This window comes from Protopterus annectens, chromosome 11.part0 (genome assembly GCF_019279795.1).
Source record: "Protopterus annectens isolate FY-2018-M chromosome 11.part0, PAN1.0, whole genome shotgun sequence".
Taxonomy (NCBI): domain Eukaryota; kingdom Metazoa; phylum Chordata; order Ceratodontiformes; family Protopteridae; genus Protopterus; species Protopterus annectens.
In genome coordinates, this window is record NC_056745.1 from 1,106,603,983 (window position 1) to 1,106,624,661 (window position 20,679).

The following is a 20,679-nucleotide window of genomic DNA, read 5'->3' on the forward strand; positions in this document are numbered from 1 at the left end:
ATGGGAGAAATAATCATGTTTCAGCAGGGAATATTACTTATCAATGAGGACTAGAATTTGACTGGCAGGAGTGAAGATGTGTCTGGGGGCCAGAAGGGAAAATGTAATACAGAAGGATAGATTATTTGAGAAATTAATGAAAATATTTGGCATAGAAGATGTCAATTCAGTAGTAGGAGTTTGGAGTGAATTTACATATTATTCCCAAAGGTACAAAAACTGGGCTAAGCTAGACAGAAATTACATTTCACAGGAACATGTGCATTTAATTGAAAGCTTTGATATGCATCCAATAACTACATCAGATCATCCACCAATGATAACTAAAATAAAAACACAGGGTAATGAAATAAAAATGAGTCACTGTTGCTTTCCCACCTTTCTGTTGAAAACAGAGGAATTTAAGGAATGGGTAGTGGACATAATTCTGGAGTTATTAGAGATGACAGAAATGTATTCTGAAAATATAGCTAGGGAGTGTGATTAAATTAAAGTGGAGTTGAAAAATAGGATGGAAATAAAATAAAGAGATATGGTTAAGAAGTAATAAGAATTATTCAGAGTGGCTGACAAATGTTAAAGTATTACAGAACAGTTGGAATCTCACAGAAAAAAAAAAGGAGTAACTCATAATGCTAAGCAGAAAATAAAGGATTACATTGATAATATGTATGAGTTTAGAAAGATTGCTGTTAAACAACTGTTTTTGATAATAAGACCAGAGCACAAAAACTTTTAGGTCAACGACTCAGGCAACAAAAAGTAGAAAGGGCTGTCACCAAGCTTAAGAAGCATATAAAGTACAATTGTGTACACTTACAATAAATGTAGCTGTTCAAGTGTATTCACTGTTGCACTCATTACATTTGGGTTATCTGCATGCAGTAACCCTCAGTCAGCCTGATTAACAAAGTCTTGGGTCCTACGTCAGTTGCTGTCTCTTCTTCCGTGATGTCAGGTCATCAGGGGTATAAAAACATGCAGCCGACGTCATTACATCAGTTTTTTCTTGCCCCAGATGTCAGGTGCCCCCCTAATGGGAAGCAATTAAATCTATAAATATATAAGGTTATACCTCAAACAAAAAAGCAAATACACCAAAAAGCTGTTAAGCATTGAAAAGGAGAGAAGCGGTATAGCCAAAAGAAGTCAGGGGGCTGGTGGGAGGGTAACCAGGACTGCAACAGTGAATACACTCGAACACCTACATTTATGGTAAGTGTACATAACTGTACTATGTTCTTCATGTTTCATTGTTGCAGTCATTACATTTGGGTAGATTCCCAAAGCTAAGTATGGGAGGAGGTATTTAGATAGCATTAGGATCAGCTATAAGGCCCTGCAAAACTGCAGTGGCAAAGCCAGCTCTGGATTTAGAGAAAATTGGCAAATGGTAATGCTTGGTGAAAGTATCCACACAACTCCAGGTAGCAGCTTCTAGGATGTCCCTGGTAGGTACACCTCTGAGAAAGGCTGTAGAGGTAGATGCAGCCCTGGTTGAGTGGGGTCTGATCCCATGTGGGATAGGTTTTCCATGGTGCTTACAGCAGAAATGAATGCAATGGCCTATCCCATTTGGAGATGGTTTGCTTTGAAATAGCCTTCCCCTCTGTCCCTGCAGCAAATGCCACCAGCAGTTGTTCAGATTTCCTTTGAGGTTTTGACCTGTCCAAGTAGAATCTAAGTTGTCTGTGCACATCTAAGGAGTGCAGTATCCATTCCCCTTTGTTCTGTGGATTAGGAAAGAAGGTTGGAAAATGAATGGACTGATTAAAGGCCACACTAGATACCACATGAAAGAGGGATTGGTCCTGAGGGACACCCTGTCCACATGAAAGATGATGAAAGGCTCCACTGCAATAAGGGCCTGTAATTCAGATACACTTCTTGCTAAAGTGATGGCTAAAAGGGAAGCTGTTTTCCAAGAAAGGAATTTTAAATCTGCAGTAGCAGCTGGCTCAAAAGGAGGAAGGGTGAGTTTCTCCAATACAAAATAAAGGTCCCAGGCTGGAGTTGGAGCTTTCCAGGGTGGTCTTAAATTTTTGGCCCCTCTGAGGAACTGCTTGAGCAGTGGGTGAGTGAAGAGGGAAGGTTCTGTGTTATAATGAGCTGAAATGGCTGAGGTGTGATTTTTTTATTGAAGAAGAAGACAGGCCCTTGTGAAGCATCTCAGTTAAGTATTGTAAAATCTGAGGTAAATTGGGCACTGCTGTGCTCATCCCTTGAGGTTGGTTCCGGGCACAGAATCTTTTCCATTTTTCAGCATAAGATTTTCTAGTACTATGCCTCTTTGCCTCTAAAATGACATCCATCACTGGTTTACTGAGTGATGGTAAAGGAGAGCTTAGGTAATTAGCCATGCTGCTAGGTTCCGTGTCTAAAACTGAGGGTGCAGAATCTGGTTTGCCTGCTGAGATAGCAGGGTAGGAGTCTGAGGTAGGTGCCATGGGGTCAACAGTGACACACTGCACAGGAGAGGTTACCACTGTTGGCATGGCCAGGCTAGTGCAATCAAAATCATCCTTGGTTTGTCTTGTTTGATCTTTAGTAGTACTTTGGAGAGCAGAGGCAGAGGAGGAAAGGCATAAACTGATAGCTTTTTCCAGCTGAAGGACAGAGCATCCACTTTCCAAGCTTGTCTGTGGGGAGTCCTTGCGCAAAAACTTTTCCAATTGATAGTTTTGGGGGGAGGCAAGCAGGTCTATATCTGTGCTCCCCCATTTGCTTGTCAACATGTTGAAAATCCTTGGTTCCAGTTTCCACTCATGTGGGTCCATGAAGTTTCTGCTTAGTCCGTCTGCCAGTGTATTTAGTTTTCCTGGCAGAAATTGAGCTTGTAGATGCACTTGGTAGCTCAAGGCTGTGTTCCACAATGCCATGGCTAGCCTGCAAAGGGGGTAAGAATGTGCACCCCCCTGCTTGTTTATGTACCACATAACAGTGGTGTTGTCCATCTTTACCATTAATTGTCCTGGAAGAATGTGGTCCTCGAAGGCTGTCAGAGCATTCTGCACAGCTAATATTTCTTTATGATTGATGAGAAGTTGCATTTGAATTGGGTTCCATTTGCCCTGAATGCACTTCCCTGCCAGGTGCGCCCCCCCATGCATAGTCTGATGCATCTGTTGTTAGGGTTTGGGCGACAGGGGGTAGTGTGAATGATAGTCCCTTGTTTTGGTGGCAGGCCTCTGCCCACCAAAGGAACTCTAGGCGTAGACAAGGAATGATAGGAATCATTGCTTCTAGATCCTGAAAATGTTGACATCATAGGCTTTTTAGATACCATTGTAGTTTCCTCATATGCAGTCCTGCATATGGAATTAGAAGAATGCAGGAGGCCATGAAGCCCAAAGCTTGTAGTATTTGCCTTGCAGATAGCAGGGTTTTTGTGTCCACTTGTTTGAAGTAGGTTGTCAAGTGAATTTGTTTCTCTGGCATGAGGAAAGCCATCTGGGAAGTTGTATTCAAGCTTGCTCCCAGGAATATAATTTGTTGACAGGGTACCAGGTGTGATTTATTTTCATTTATGGTGTACCCCAGACAAGTTAGCACCCTGTGTACAAAAGCCAGATGATTCAAAAGTATGTCCTGGTTTTCTGCCTGATTTAGACAATCATCCAGGTATGGGTATATTTGACTATTTCTTTGCCTGCAAAATGCAATGACTGGAGCTAGGCACTTTGTGAATACCTTGGGTGCAGTAGATAAGCCAAAGGGCAGTGCAGAGAACTGATAGTGCGTCTAGCCTGCTTTGAAGCGTAGGTATCTTCTGCAAGATTCCCTGATTGGGATGTACAAGTATGCTTCCTTTAAATTTAATGTTGCCAACCAGGCATCTTTGCTTAGCCTACGAAGCAACAGGTGAAGAGTCAGCATCTTGAATTTTGGAATCACCAAAAAGGTGTTTAGAGTAGGCAGGTCCAGGATAGGATGCCATGAATTGTCTTTTCAGGGTACCAGGAAAAATCTCGAGTAGAACCCTTGTCCCTTTTCCTCTTCTGGTACCAAGTGAACAGCTCCTATGCTTAAGAGAGAGAGTACTTGCTTTTGGGCCTCTGTCCACTGATTTGGAGGTAGATCCAGTCAACCTCTTGGAGTTGGTAACGTGTGGAAGTGAAATCTGTATCCTTGGGACATTATATTTATAACCCATTTGTCCTGGGTAATGAGTCCCCAGTTCTTTGCATGAAGTACAATCTTTCCCCCCAAAGGGGCAGTCAGTTGAGAAGTGCTTGAAAGTTTTAAAAAAGAAGTCATTGAGACAGTTTACCATAGGGGGCAGTTTTACTACTCCCAGATTTGGAAGTGGAGGCCCTCCACTGATTAGTGCTGTGTGTCCCCTGGGACTGAAGCCTGGGTGCTCTGCTGGATCTGGGTTTGGACTGAGAAGGTCTGGAAGAGGCAGGAAAGGACCAATTCTTAGAAGGCCAATGCCTACTAAATCTTGGAGGTTGTACTTATAAAAAATATTTAACAGTTTGCATAGAATTAGCTTTTTCCTCCATCTTTTTAAGAACTTCTTCTGCCTTGTTGCCAAACAGGCAGTCCTGATTTAAGGGAGCATCCAGTAATTTTGCTTTAACATGATCTGGCAAGGATTGCTCCTTAAGCCAAGCATGCCTTCTAAGTACAGACCCAGTTCAAGGAGCCCTGCAAGATGCCTCTAGAGAATCAAAACCACATTGCAATGTATGCTTACCAACTTGTTCAGCAGAATGCTTTAAATCCTGTAAATCCTTATTTTCAGCACAATCAGGAATCAACATAATTTTCTGTTTAAGCAATCCAATAATATGCTGCTGATACTTTTAACATATGAAACTGGCAATTCAAGGCCCTAATGGCCAAAGTTGCAGAAGTGTATACCTTCTTACCCCATCTATCCAGCGCCCTGTAGTCTCTATCAGAGGGGGTAGGATTTTTGGCAGTGGTAGCTTTAATGCCCTTGGGTCCCTGTGAAACGGTTTAAGGATCCGGAGTAGGACATTTGAAAAGGAACTTGTGAGAGTCAGGAACCCTGAAATATCTATCAGGTTTTCTGGAAGCAGGAGGTAAAGAGTCAGGGGCCATGCTAGATTCCGAAAAGGCATCATCAACAATGTCCAGTACAGGAGGTATAGCTAAAGGCCTGTGCTGGGGCAGGAGTAAGAAATCTCTAAGCCTCTTTTTAGAATCAGAGAAATCCTGATTTTCCCAACAAAAATGCTCCCTGAGAGTATGCATCAGAGAAATCCTCTGGGGGGGAAGCAGAGAGAATAGAGTCCTCAGCATCAGAATCCTCATAAATAGATAAGGGTAAATCCTGGTCATCAGAGGAAACAGACATTTCAGAATCCTGGTCAGAAGTATCATAAGCAAACTCAGTCCTAGGTCTCTTAGAGGGGGAAGGTTGGCTTCCCCAGATTAAAGTACCAAGGTTTTCTAGGTATGGTTCGAGTTTTAGGCCTTGATGAAGAAGATAGCATTGGTTTAATATGCAAGTCAGTAGGCCTGAATACACACTCAGATGCCGGTGCCTGCACAGTGGCTCCGGACCCATCCAAGGTAGAGACATCCACAAGCATCAAAGTTGAAGCATCTCATGGCATACCGGACTCCGAATGGGTCTTAGTAGAGGCCTGCGAATCTGAAGTAGTGGGTATCAGGGGCTGCGAAAGCGCCTCACTGAGTACCGGTGAACTGGGCGGCCTGTCTCTTTCTTTATCTTTGCATTTTTTTTCGGAATATTGGTAGTCGGATGGTTTATCGAAGACATATCAGTATAATTGAACCGAGCACCAAAATATTTAGAAGCGCAACTATACTGATGATGGATATTTTGTGGTTTATATAAGGCACAAAACCGACAGTGAGGATTTAGGGCCTAGGCAGGGAATACAGTACAAATGAAAATCTTTATGAGGTATTTGCTTTCCACAAGAAATGCAATTATTTACTTTTACTGACATTGGTTTACAGCAAGAAAAAGTTTCCCCAACGGGGTACTTAGCTTTTAGTTGAAGACTTTGGTTCTGAAACTCGAAAACGAAAATTTCAGGAGTCGGCCGACCGGCACTTGTGAACTGATTCTGCTTTGGGCACCACACGGCAAGAAAGACTGATGTAATGATGTTGGCTGCATGTTTTATACCCCTGACGACCTGACGTCATGGAAGAAGAGACATCAACCGACGTAGGACCCAAGACTTTGTTAATCAGGCCGACTGAGGTCTACTGCAAGCAGGTAACCCAAATGTAATGACTGCAACAGTGAAACATGAAGAACATCAAGGAAGATAACAAGAGATCCTGTAGAGGTACTAGAAATATTTCAGAAATTTTATGAAAGTCTGTATAAGGCAGAGAAATATAAAGATCAGAAATGGTACAAATGAAAATCTTTATGGAAGAATTAAATATGCCAAGGTTAGAGGTAGATGAGGCTGAATTTCTAACAGTTAGGACAGTAGAAGATGAGCTAAAATGGTGATGCATAACCAAGCCACAGGAAATTCCTTGGGAATAGATGGTATTTATGTGGAACATTGGAAGCTAAGAGGGGAAAAAATGATAAAGATCTGGAACAATTTTAACAGTATTTTAAGAGGAGAAGCAGCATCAATATCCTGGAAAAAAAAGTGGCGGCTGTAATACCTAAAGATGGTAAAGACCGATCAGATCCAGGTTCATACAGGCCCATTTCATTCTTAAACCATGATTATAAAGTGTTTACATCTACAATGGCTAAAAGAATGGCAAAGGTGATGCCAAAACTGATATGGATCGATGTAGTTTTGTGGATGGCAGGCAAACATTTCATAACAACAACAGAACACTGATGATCAGAAATCAGATATTCTTTTACCAGATGGAGATATACTTTCTGTTTAGACTTCAGCATCAGTCACCTGGGTTAATGCAGCCTCAGTGCTCTGCATTCCTGCTACATGGAATAAGGCCCCACACAATATTTTGGATGCTACTGATGTGCCCAGCTCCAGAGGATCTGCGTAGAAGCAAGATTAGGTTCAGAGGTTCATTGGTGTTTACTAGGCTAACAACCACAAGGGCCTTTTTAAACCTAGCCATGCATCCCAAATCTCTGACAAGTTATGGTACCTCCGATAAGTGTAAGCAGGGGCTTGGTTGGGAGATGAACCATTTACAGACTACCTGTGTCCATTAGAGACATAAGTGCCAAACCAGGGATATATTTCATGTTCCCCATCCAGTTGTCCAAGTTACACTTAAATTGGGTTACAGAGGAACTCTGTTTCATATGGATGGGGAGCCTGTTTCAGAGATTGGGTAGTCACTGGGATAAATACCTCTGTTGACATCACAGGCAAAGTTTAAGTCTTTAGAATGGATAATTCTGTTGCTGTTTGTTTTGTGGATATGAAAGAGGTCCAGCAGAGTGAAGTCTAGCAATTCCCTGTAAGCCAGGCATATATCTCCCCTCAACAGCTTTTAGGAGACAGAATACAGGGATAGGGCCTTGAGGCAGTCTGCATAGGATATGTTATTTACACCCTTTCTTTTTTAGTGAGGAACCTCTGTAGACATTCCAATTGCTGGACATGCCTGGTTAGGTACCCACCAAAGGGAGACTGTTCTCAATGATAGGCCGATGAATGTCGAATACTGTGTAACAATGACTTCCTTGGACTTAGATGCCATACCTTTGCTGATAATTTGTACAACATAAAATAATTTCCTCACTACTGTAAACACATGGTGGTCAAAGGCTAGATTACTGTCTATGTGCATCCCTAAGTCCCTGACTACTGGGTTAACTGTAAGGGGTGTGTTGTCAATATGACACGTACCGGGGCAGTTGACTTCCCAAAGGATACTATTATGCATTTCTCAGCATTTAGTTTTAGTCCATGGCTCTGACACCAGTTGTATGTCTGTGTCAGCCCTTTCCGGATAACATCTATGCCAATGTGGGATTCAATGACAGCTCCTAATTTACAATCATCTGAAAATTTAGTCAGCCAGAGGCCACTGACATTGGCCTTGATTTCAGTGAAATAAATACCAAATAGGTGCGGTCCCAGGACCGATCCCTGAGGGACCCACTTGTGACTGTCCTCTTTTTATTTACTTATTTACTTATTTTATTCAAGATTTGCTTACCGGGATAGTCCAACTTGGTTAGAGCCCATTTTTCAGTGGAGGCCTGGGGAGAAAAGCTCTAGAGGCAATTAACAAATTACATTGAATTACATTGACTAGAATATGACATAAAATACATATTGGTGGTTAAGACAGATAAGTAAACAAACAATAGTTTAAACAGTGTAGCAGTACTGAACACAGAAATCAGATTAGTGTTCATCATAACTTCACAAATGTACAAAGCTTAATTAAAGCTATAGTGCAGACTGAAATGGAAGTAAGGTGTAAAGACAAGAAAAATATACACAAGATAGTTGGACTTAGCAAGAAGGCCATGAACTAGAGGAAGAATAAGAGGAAAATATTATTTTAGTGAGATTATCTAGTAAATCAAATAAAACAGGGATGAGAGGTGAGAGTAGAGGACAGGAGAATACAGAAGAAGGAGAAAGGATGATGGGGGAGAGGGAGAGAAGTTAAGGTAAAGATATGCTAACAGGTGTGAGGAAAACAGAGAGTTAATATGTACTAGTAGGAGGGTAGTAAGGGAAGAGAAGTTAAATGGTTAAGTAATTGTGAAAAGGAGGGGGAGGGGTGGGATAGGAGTTTAAGTAATAAATAAGTAAATTTAGTTAAATATGAAGAACATAAAATGGTAGAAAAGTAGGTTCGTAAGCTACTGGGCAAGAGGAATAAGATTTAGCCAGGACTTGAGCATGGGCAAAGCCAGTTGTTACTGAGGAAGATGCTAAGTAGTGTTTTAAAGTGAGTTGGGTCAGCGGTAGCTCTGATACACCGAGGGATAGTATTCCATATTTAGGAGATGTTGACAGAGTAGAGAGAGTCCCCGGCACTATTATTGGATTTGGAGTCCTGTAGTAAAGATCTATTCAAGGATCAGAAGACTCAAGTGCTGTTGTAGGGCTGGAGCAATAGTTGAAGAGCAGGACGTTTAACAGGTTGGTGTACTAGTCTGTGGGCAGTAATGAGTTGGGTGTAGGTTAAGTCTTGGGGTAATTGTAGCCAGTTGTTTTAAGGCAGAGCAGTGGTTTGACCTATGTAGGGAGTTAGTTGCGAATTTAGCTATTTTATTGTAGCAGGTTTCAAGCTTGACTAAATCAGTTTTCTTTAGGTTGGTAAAGATAGGAGAAGCATATAGCAGGATGGAGAGTAAGTGGGTTCTGGCAGTTGCCTGCCTTGTACTGTTGGTGAGGAAAGGCTTGATTTTGAACAGTGCACCAAGTTTTGTATGTGTCTTTTTGATAGACTAACACAGGTGTTTGTCAAATTTCAAATTACTGTCAAGTAGAACACCTAGCAATTTTGTTTGGGATACTGTTATTATTATGGTATTGTTGGAGAAATATAATATGGAATAGAGTTGTGGGGGTCTCATGATTTACTGCAGTGAAGAAGGGTGAAAGAGTAAGTTTAGTTTTGGATGGGTTCAGAATAATCAGTTATGAGTCTGATAACCAGGATTCGACAGGTAAGAAGGCTGTCAAGGGGTTGTATTGAGTGGGGTCCAGTCAAAGATTTGTAAGATGTAGATAAAAGTTTGAGCATTAAAGTCTTTTTGTGGAGAATTTGACAGTAAGTGGTACTTCTGCAGGGATGAAGATGCTGTCTAATTAAGCATGTTGGGAGATAATCACTAATGCTGTCTGGAAGACAACCTGACTGGAAGGCCTGAGAAGGTTTGTTAGTTAGGACCAAGTCTAGAACTGATTGCCTTTTGGTGGCTTTGTCTACACTGGTCACAGTTCATACAACCTGGGTAAAGCCATGTAGGTTAGTAAAATTAGTTGGGTTATCAGAGTTGTAAGAGAACTGAGGTGGGCTCCCCAAGTCTAACTTCCTGGGTCCTGTGTGTGAGCCAGTTGGCTATCCACTGGGTGACATAAGGGTTTGTACCTAACCTCTTGAGTTTGTCAACAATGCCTGAGTGGGGTACTGTGTCAAATGCCTTGGCCAGGTCAAAGTATGCAGTGTGAACCATTGTGCCTTTATCCATTGCTTTGGTGACCTTCGCAAAGAAGCCCACTAGGTTGAATAGGCCTGACCTGCCTTTGATGAAACCAAATTGGGTTTGGTACAGTGTCTGGAGGTTTCCCCTATAATTACTGATCATTTCCATGATAATTTTTTCCATAAGAGACTAGTGAGACTTATGGGTCTATAATTTACAGGGTCTGTAGACGGCACACCTTTGTGCAGGTGGATGACTATTGCTGTTCTCAGTTCATGAGGCAGAAAGCCTGTTTGGAAGCTACAGTTAAATAACAATTCCAGATGGCCTGAAGAGTTATGTTTCATGCTATTTAGAAGGCATCCTGGGATACTGTCCGGGCCCATTGATGCAGTGTTCCTGGCCTTAGACAGAGCATTAAAGACCCGTTTCTTAGTTATAGTAGGGGAGTTATACTTGATGATATTTCCTGAGGGAAAGTTGAGGGGGAGACAGGGGTAAAGTTGGAGCTGAATTTGTCAGCCATTATTTTTGCTATATCTTCTAGCTCAGTACAGGTTGCTGCACTTACAATGAGCTCTGCATACAACTGTGTACTGCCTTTGAGGTTGCAAACATATCAAGAAATTTTTTTGGTTGCCTTTGGCCTGGGAGGCCAAACGTATCTCAAATTTGGCTTTGGTAGACTTTATTTGTCCTTTGAGTTTGTTTTGTTTGATGACAGTGCTTTTATCCTTCTGAGTACTGTACCTCCTAATGTTTACTATGATTGTCTTTGTTCTGTTATACAGCCTATTGATTTTGTCATTCCACCAGGGTGGCTTGTTTTTCCAGTTAGTTCTGTACTTCTTCCTGGTGGGTACACCTGCCTCTTTGCAGCTATTAACATGCTTGTATAGGGTTTCTGTGAACAGTTCTGCATTACAGTACAGTTTAATTTGTTCCTGTTTGCCCTGCTGTAATTCTGTTTCACTGAAATTTCTCTCCATGTTTTTCTTCATCTAACTATTTTTGAACACACAATTGGTAAACTTTTCAAAAATGGTTTCTTCACCAAAGGCAGATCTGATGAAGCCTCAGCAAAAGAGCAGAACTGAAAACACCCATCATCACATAAGTACTCAGGAACTTAGTTTAACCTTCTTTTTTGTAACATCTTAGTTTAAAAGAGAGAATATCAGAGCCACACTGTTTTTTTGTAACTATGGACATTTTCAAGCAATGTTGTTTTTATCTTATTTGGTGGTTATCTTATCCACCCTATCTTTGTTTAAAACAAAACATGGATGTTCTTGATGCACAAAGTTAGCTCCAAAATTGTTTCCTCTAACTTCATACTACTGTTTAACTTTTTAGTGCCAAAATAATGTGTTATTAAAAAAAAAAACCAGGAAGAGTGGCCTGATACTGATCCCCCAGGATGGTCAGAGCAGTGGCACTCCACCTCCAAGAACAAATAAAATTATGTATCCTTGTTGTTGTTGTAAATGAGACTTAAACCACTCTTATCTGCTTTGAAGATTGAAAGATCAATAAAGACCATCAAAAAAAGCTCCTGAGATTTGTCTTGTAGAGGTTCTAAGTGGCAACTATGGATTTATAAAACCACATATTTTTTACTATATTTTTTAAATTACTCGTTGATTGTGTCACAGTTTTTTAGGTTCCTCGACTCATCCATCCAGCAATTTTCTGGGTTACAGCTAGTGGTTCTACCTCGGTTAACTGAAGGTAAGCAACTCCACCCAAGGAAAGGATTAGGAGCTGTTAATTTTCACTTTTTCAAAGTATATATTTATCTCTTATATTCCTTTTATGACTTATACAATAATTGATCTTATTATGCTTATGTGATCTTGAGTTCAAATACATAGGTTCATAGTACTAGGTTTATAGACTAGTACTAAGCTAACTGCCTTTGTAGGCCATTTTAAGCCTAGCCAATTACCCCATGTGAGAATTAAACCTGCACCTTGTGTTTGCAAAGTAAACACCTTAACCATTATGCCAACCTCCCACCATGTTAACTTCAAAGTGTGACAGCTCATTACTATAGACCATGTAAGTGAATAACATTTTAAAAAAACATTTACAATATAAGAAAAACAGATTTAATTTCTTACATCTTTCAGAATAACTCAGATGTCTAACTGAGAGAATAGATTTTGTAAATTTTCCTTTGTATACTCTTGGGTGAATTTAACTGACTTCTTGAATATATACAAAAAGCATTGTTAAATTACAATATAAGATGGATGTACATTTTATAAAGAAGAATTAAATAATTATTATCCATCAAGGAAATTGCTTTAAATAAAACTTCCAACTGACAGAAATCCCTAGAACTAACAATTTGTGCTTGTTTAGAAAAATAGAAATTGGATGTGACCAGGATACCCCAGATCCTTATATTCATTCACTACTTTAAGGGAGAAACCATTTAAAAATACAGAATCATTTACTACTGGATTCACAGAATAAAGCACTTGATATTTATTTGGGCTAAAAGTTAGTCTTATATTTTCCCATATTCAGAAAGGTCAGGAAAAAAGGTAGATTAAAGCCTCTCCATGTGGCATGTGCCGATGGACAAGTGTAAGTACCGATAATGGCAGTAGTCCAAATTGTGCTTCTTTCCCTGGCAGTATAAAGAGTGCCTATATATGCCTTAGCTCATTAGCTATAGGCTACACAAACATTTGAAAGTGTTTGCTTTGAGACACCACATGTGGGAAAATTGAGATACAAACTGTGAGAATGGCAGAAGAGAGCTGGAAGGTGTAGGGGCTAGGCATCCATTCCTAGTGTATCATGTGACTTCACTGTGGCCTGACGTAGGCTGCACATGCCTCAAGTATGGATATTTCACAGAAAAAAACAATGAACTGTAATTTAAGAGAAAAGGTCCACCAAAGATGATCCCCATTGTTAGATTTCCACTTTTTTTTATAGGTTCATAGGTAGGTACTAGGCTATCGGCCCAAGGGCCTAAGTAAGCCTAGCCAAAAAGGTTCCTGGCTTATGCCACCTAAGAAAGTTAATTTCCTGTGCCCCTGTTGAGCAGAGCCACAGAAGTGATCCCCGGGGTGTATTTCCTATTTCTCATCCACTCATCAAGATTTTTCTTGAAGAGTGCTAATGAGGAACTTTGCTTGACATAAATGGGTAGCTTGTTCCAGAGTATAGGAAGTCTCTGGGACAGGAATCTATCCCTCCAGCATGTCCTGTTTATCGTGGTGACAAGGTCGAGGTCCCTAGAGCATGTAGCTCAGAGGGATTGGGATTTCTTTAGGTGTAGCATGTACAAAAACAGCTCTGGATTTAACATAGCTTTATATGTTAAGCAGAGATGTCATCGGAGTAGGCGATATGCTACAGAGTAAGACTAGAGTTTTTTGAGACAGTCAGTATAGGGCATCTGTTTGAGGCCAGTAATCCTCTTTGTGAGGTATTTCTGTGGCCTTTCCAGTTGCTGCAGATGTCTTTTGAGGTACATTCCAAAAGGGGGGTTGTACTTTATAATGGGTCTAATGAGTGCCAAGTAGAGGGGAACAATAACCTCTTTTTTCCTGGATGAGAACCCTTTTGTGATGAGATGTGCCACATGGAAGGATTTCCTAACTACTGTGGCAATGTGATTATCAAAGGAGAGACTACTGTCCACCTGGGTCCCAAGGTCTCTTATCACACATTCAGCATTAAGTAGACTGGCGTTCATGTGGTAGTTCATGGGTACAGAGTTTTTACCAAAGGGGATGACAATGCACTTTTTGGCATTGAGCTTGAGGCCGTGCCTCTGATACCTGGCATCTGTCTCAGTGAGGCCCTTCTGTAGGATGTCCACATCATTTGGAGACTCGACTATGGCTCCTAGTTTGCAGTCATCTGCAAACTTCATTAGCCAGAGGCCTTCTGTGTTAGCCTGTACTTCAGAGAAACAGATACCAAACAGGAGAGGCCCCAAGACTGAACCCAGTGGTACTCCACTTGTTACTGGTTTGAAGTCAGATTTGGAGTCTGCAACTTTTACAGTGTGGGTTCTGTCAGTGAGCCATTTGGCAACCCATCTTGTAATGTAGGGATTTATACCTATTTTAGGGAGTTTAGCTATAATTCCAGAATGGGGGATGGTGTCGAAAGCCTTGGCGAGGTCAAGATAGGCTGTGTGAACCACCTTACCTTCGTCTACGGCTTTGGTGACTGCCTCAAAGAAGTCGATCAGGTTCAGAAGGTATGATCTGCCTTTCACAAACCCGAACTGGGTGGGGTCCAGAGTTTGGAGGTTACCAATGTCTTTGTTTATGAGTTCCATGATGATACGTTCCATGGCCTTGCAGACCAGGCTTATCAGGCTAATAGGGTGATAGTTCCCAGGATAAGTGGCGGCTCCCCCTTTGTGAAATGGGATAACTGTTGCTGTGTGCCATTCAGTGGGCACAAAGCCTGACATGAGACTATGATTGAACAGAATGCTTAGGTGGGAAGCCAGTTCGTTCTGAAGTTCATGTAAAACGCAGCCTGGGATGTTGTCCTGTCCCATGGATGCTGTGTTTTTGGTTTTAGAGAGTGCAGCTTTTACCTGCATAGATGTGATTATAGGGACTCTGCATTCTTCCTGTATAGATATGGGCCATTTAGGCGGTGAGAGGGGGGTAAAGTTAGCACTGAACCTATCTGCCAGGATGTTGGCGATATCAGTTGGTTCTGTAATATTCATGCTGTTGTGCTGTAACTCAGAGCAGATCTGGGTGTTGCCATTGAGATTCTTGACATAGCTATAAAATGCTTTGTGGTTGCCCTTAGAATCAGTGGTGATTTTGTTTTCGTAGCTAGCTTTGGAGGATGTTATAAGGGATCTCAGCTTCTTACTGAGGCTGACCAGGGAGCTCCTCCACTCATGGGATTTTACTCTCTTTTGCAACAGTTTCTTCCTTCTATTGTAGAATTTGTTTATGGCAGGGGACCACCAGATTGGCTTCCTTTTTTTGGAGGATAGCATCTTGGTTCTGTTTGGGATAGCATGATCCATGCACTCTTGTAAATGCTTATTTGTAATTCTTTTTCTTTTAGGAAGTCACTGACTTTTACTGGTGATCAAAAGTTGTTATTGAGGCAACGGACAATCCTCAGTGTTTCTCCTGGTGTACAGACCATGCCGTAGGAAGGGTATGACTCTTACAACAAAACAGTGCTGTAGAATTTGTTGCTGGGAATGAAAAATGACACTCACTACTTCTGTACAATGCAGGATTCTTTCCACAATCTTCATATATGGTGAATATGCTTACAGAATGGGCCTCATGTACATCTTCCCACTGATTAGAGTAAAAAAGAAGTCCATCACTTCAGAGTTACATATTTAGATGCCATGAAGCTCAGGCAGGGAAAAAAAGCAAATGGCCACCATTTTCATACACTCTCTAAACACGGTTTTGCTGTTTAATAAGCATTAAAAACATAAATTAAAATAAAAGTAATCTGGGTTTGGGTCTGGATGTGGGGATGTGTGTGTATGCGTGAGAAAGACAGAAAGCATGAAAGAGAGAGAGAGAGAGGTAACACATACCAGTGTCTTTTGACTTCAACAGGCAGTCCATTCCACCAACATGTACTACGTAAATAATAAGTATGAAACTCTACTGTCTGGCATTACTGACTGACTCTAATCATGAATGAGTTACCAGTAAATGCACCTTTTACATGGAGCACAACAGAACTATGCTGCAAAATTAGGGGCAGTTAAGAGGCATGGAGGGGTTGCAGTGATTTGCATTCTATGTTTTTTTTTTTTCATTCATTCAATCACAATGAGAAATCCAAGGTGTACTCACTCAAAAAATGTTTCAGTAACTGCTGGGAACATGAGTGAGTGTGTGTGTGTGTGTGTGTGTGTGTGTGTGTGTGTGTGTGTGTGTGTGTGTGTGTGTGTGTGTGTGTGTGTGTTTGTGTGTGCCTGTGTGCTGTGTGTGTGATTCTGTGTACATGTGAGTCTGTCTGTTCTAATGAATGTGTACATGTGTGTCTAATCATTAAATACTTACATAAATTATACTTTGGATGTAATATGCTTTCTCCATCAGCATTCAGCTAAGTGAAATCAAGTTTGATACATTAGACAGAGAAACTATTTTACATGAAAAATATAGAGAAAACGTATATAGCAATAAAAAACAAACGTAAAACAATTTAACAGATATCCCATTCTCTAAGCCCAATAATGCCCACCTGGGTGGGCATTATCGTGGAATTCATGCCCTTTCTGGGGCAGTAAGGCCCTGCAACTGCAGTGCTGGGCATCAAAACACTTCTGTGTTTGCACTAATTCTCTGATAAAGCTCACCCTGTCAGAGGTTATTGCTTGCACAGTTTTTGTAAGGGCAGTGTTTTTTTTCTTCTGTTCTCTACCAAGTATGTTTGGAAATGAAATCCATCCATTCATCCAGAAACTGTTTTTCCCATTTTTGCACACAAGGTTGGGGTGTTTGTTCAACAGTGACAATCAACTACAGCTAATGTTCACACTACCAGGTTGCTTATTGTCAAATATTTAAAGTTAACAGCATCATCATAAAAACATATTCACATACATGAGTGTTATCACTTCAACTTTCTCAGTAAGAAAATAAGTTTTGCTTCTGCAGCAAGCTATTAAAAATATAAATTAGTTAGTTTTGAACTTTGTTTCATATTTTTACCTGCTGGCTTTCACAAACAGATTAACTCATTAGCCTATTTAATATAAAAACTAGTTAATAAAAATACACAAAAAATACATTTATGCCCACACTTCTAAGCAATCATACACATGTGAGTAAGTGCTGTGTCAAAGAATCAGCATACGATTCTAACCCATTCTTGTTGTATTAGCACCAGAATTATCTAATTATCAATGTATTACTGTAATTAATAAACCAAGAATAAGCCTTTACAAAAACAAGTTAGATACAAGTCTGTAACAGTAAGGAAGAAATCAGGTTGTCTGACATACTAATGGTTTAGATGAAGGTGACTTGGTGCTTTCAGGTGTCTTGTTCATCCATTCATTGATCCGACTTGATACTCCAATTTTCACAGTAGCTGTTTCCTGGAAGAGGAACGAAAACAAAAATATATCTAACAAATGACTTGCAAATCTGAATTCACAATAGCAACTTTGCAATGCAGAAAGCAAAACCCAATGGATGGGGCATCTGTGATTCCCTGATAAATCTGCAGAAGTAGAAGAGTTTTACTCTAGCAAAGGAGATACTTGGCCACCATGGGTAAATATGCCCTTTTCACCACTATAGTGCAATCTCAGAGTTAGTAAATTTAGTTAGGGGGGTGTGGGGGTGAAGATCCCCACTTGAATGGGTTTGGTATGCTCCAGTGTGTTTATTTTTACCTGGTGGCCAAGTCTCTCCTTTCCCGGAGTATAACTCTGGTGATGTGAATGTTCAAAAATATCAGTTTTCAGCAAAGTCGTCTCATATTTTTATAGTTTGGTGAAGTGGGCTTTCAATAATAAGTAGACCCATAGATATATACACACACACACACACACACACACACACACACACACACACACACAAACATATATGATCAATCATTTCCTCAGTCATAATTGTATGGGAGGGTTTTGTTTTTTAGTTATTTAATGGCTGTACTATACTATTCTGAAGAAGCCCATTCTATAGGACAAAAGCACTTAATGGTTATTTGACAATAAAGAGTGAAGTCCATTTTTTCAGCTCTCATGTTTTGTTTTTTCTCCAATTAGTTTGTGTAGCTTGGTTTTACACCTGACTAGTGAATCTACTTTTAAGGGTGTTTTATTGATGACGTAGTGGTGGCAAACTTTCCAAAAGGTACTATAATGCATTTCTTGGTATTGAGCTTTAAGCCATTGCTTTGCAGCAAGTGTTTGTCTATATTAGATCTTTCTGAAAGGTTGTTCTCATCTTGGGGGGATTCAATGGCTATTCCCAGTTTGCTGTCATCTGCGAAACTGGTTAGCCAAAGGCCTTTAAGATTGGGTTTAACATCCAAGAAGTAGATGTCAGAAAGGAGGGGGCTCAGCACAGAGCTGTGGAGGACTCCGCTAGTAACCTGTCTCTTTGTGGAGGTGGTCTCACTGATTCCAACCTCCTGTGTTCTATTAGTGAGCCAGCTAGCAATCCAGTCTGCTTTAAAGGGCATTATACCTAGTTCCGTAAGTTTGTTGACAATATCCGAGTTGGGTATTGCATCAAATGCTTTAGTCTAAGTAGGCAGTGTGTACCATTTTCCCCTCATCCATTGCTTTAGTGATCTTTTCAAAGAAGTCTACCAGATTCAGTAAGCATGACCTTCCATTGACGAAGTTAAACTGGAATGGACCTGGTGTCTGGAGGTCGCCTACATCCTTGTTGATAATTTCAATGACAATTCTTTTCATGGTTTAGAAAATAATACTAGTCAGACTAATGGGTCTGTAGTTTCCAGGATCTGTAGATGGTCCTCCATTATGAAGGGGGGATGAATGTTGCAGTCCTCCATTCATCTGGTACAAAGCCTGTTTTAAGACTAGAATTAAATAATGATTCCAGGGGTCCTGGTAAGTCATATTTTAGAACAGTGGTTTTCAACCTTTTCACACTTGGGGACTGGTGAAAATATGAGAATTAGTTTGGGGACCACTAAGGCAGAAATGAAGAAAACATTATTTATAAGGAACCAATTAAAACAATCACTGTTTGAGCGCTGTTTGCCAATATAGTAATCTCACCAATTGAGAAAGATAGAGATACATAGTGTGACCATAGAGTTTACTAAGTGAGAAATGCTGATAAATCACTGCCAGGATATGAAGTCTGAAACTTCAGTCCTTTTTATGAGGAACAGATCAAAAATATGGGGCAAACATCTGGGCATTTGAGGGGTATGCTACCTAGCTACCTCTTACACTTAACACACACACCCACACACGCAGACAGACACACACACACACACACACACACACACACACACACACACACACACACACACACACACACACTGACCAACCTTCATGCTTTTTGAATCAACAGAACATTCTAATATTATGTCAGAAATGTTATATGACACTGATATCTATTCACCTGCATCGAGGAATGAAATAAATATATCTTAACAAAGAATTGATTCTTATTTTGAAGAATATTTATTAGATCAGAAAATAAGTCCTGACTTACATGACACCCTTAAAGTAGTAGAAAAAAATCTATTATTCCCACTGTGTTCAGCAACCCCAGAATCCACAAAAATGTGAAGCATCCTCCATTTCCACTTATAGTGGATGCTCAGGGGTCAGAAACTTACCCAGTGGCAGTATGTGTGGATCGGTGGTTAAAAACAATATAAAAAGAAGTTCCACAGTTGATTATAGACTCTTGGGATTTTTGGGGGAGATTAAACGCTGAATTATGGGATCAGGAACTTATCTTTCTTTAAATAGATTTCATGGACTTATTTATGGTCATCACTAAGGAACAAGGATTACAAGCCTTTTATAACAATATTGTCCGGTATACCACATTCTCAAATGATAAGATCAACTTAATTTTAGAATTTATGAGTATGGTCTTAGAAAACATCTTCATTTACTTTGAAGGTGAAATCTTTAAACAGAACAAAGGTGTTGTGGGGGCCTCTTGTGCCCCCATCTTTGCAAATCTTGTTTTACTAGACTGGGAGAGCAACTTTATGTTTAATTATGAGTTCTTTACTAATGTAAGAATGTATGTAAGGTTTTTGGATGATACATTTGTCCTTTGGAGTGGGTCTGAGATACGGATACCTAAGTTTACTGAGTATTTGAACAATACTTCTGACTATCCAAAATTTACTTAATGTTGGGAAGGATGACATTAATTATCTAGACACTCTTATTTCTCATACTAACAGGGGATTTAGATCTAAAGTACACAGAAAATCAAGTTTTAACAACTTATATCTCCAATTTTCGAGCTGCCAACTCCTAGCCCAAAAGAAAAGTTTGCTGAAAGGACAGTGTATACATATAGCAAGGATGACCTCCCACCATGAACATTTAGGGAGAGAACTCGACAAGGTGGTCAACATGTTTTTAGCCACGGGTTACCCTAGCTCCTGTCAAGTAGAATATGAATAGGGTGCTAGATATAAGCCATTACTGGGAATTAGGTTACCCCCTAACATCCAGGCCTCCATAGCAAAAACCTATGAAAAAGCCTTAGTAGTTCAATGCAGCTCTCAGTCAGTTGAAATTAAGAACATTACTTAAAAAAACTGAAACATTTTTAAGGCTAGTCTTAATGTGTTTAACCACCCATGGAGAAAACCCCTACTTCTTCACAAGACCAGATTCACCATGAAAAAATTGTTTGAGGGAGAATCAAATAGTCAGGGATTCGAACATGAAAAGAAAGGCACGGTAAAGTGTGCTACATGCAATCAGTGCTCATTTATTCTTGAAGATAAAAGCTTGGTTTTAGAAAACGGTGTTCATTCTAAAGTACATTTTTGCAAAGGCAACTGTCGTTCAAAACTAGTGGTGTATCTTGCTAAATATTGAGGATGCCCTGCATTTTATGCAGGGAAAACTGAACGCAGCCTTTGTAAAATAATAT

The 20,679-nt window shown here is 40.2% G+C and overlaps 1 protein-coding gene across 10 annotated transcripts in view; it reads right to left on the reverse strand.

Moving 5' to 3' along the window:
- The window catches only part of CALD1 (caldesmon 1), a 1,713,117-nt gene that overhangs the window by 106,487 nt on the left and 1,585,951 nt on the right, over positions 1 to 20,679 (reverse strand). For all 10 annotated transcript variants that reach the window (XM_044088458.1, XM_044088461.1, XM_044088452.1 and 7 more), the window contains one exon: positions 17,061 to 17,156. In XM_044088458.1, coding sequence (XP_043944393.1) covers positions 17,061 to 17,156 — 96 coding nt within the window. The remainder of the gene's footprint in view (positions 1 to 17,060; positions 17,157 to 20,679) is intronic.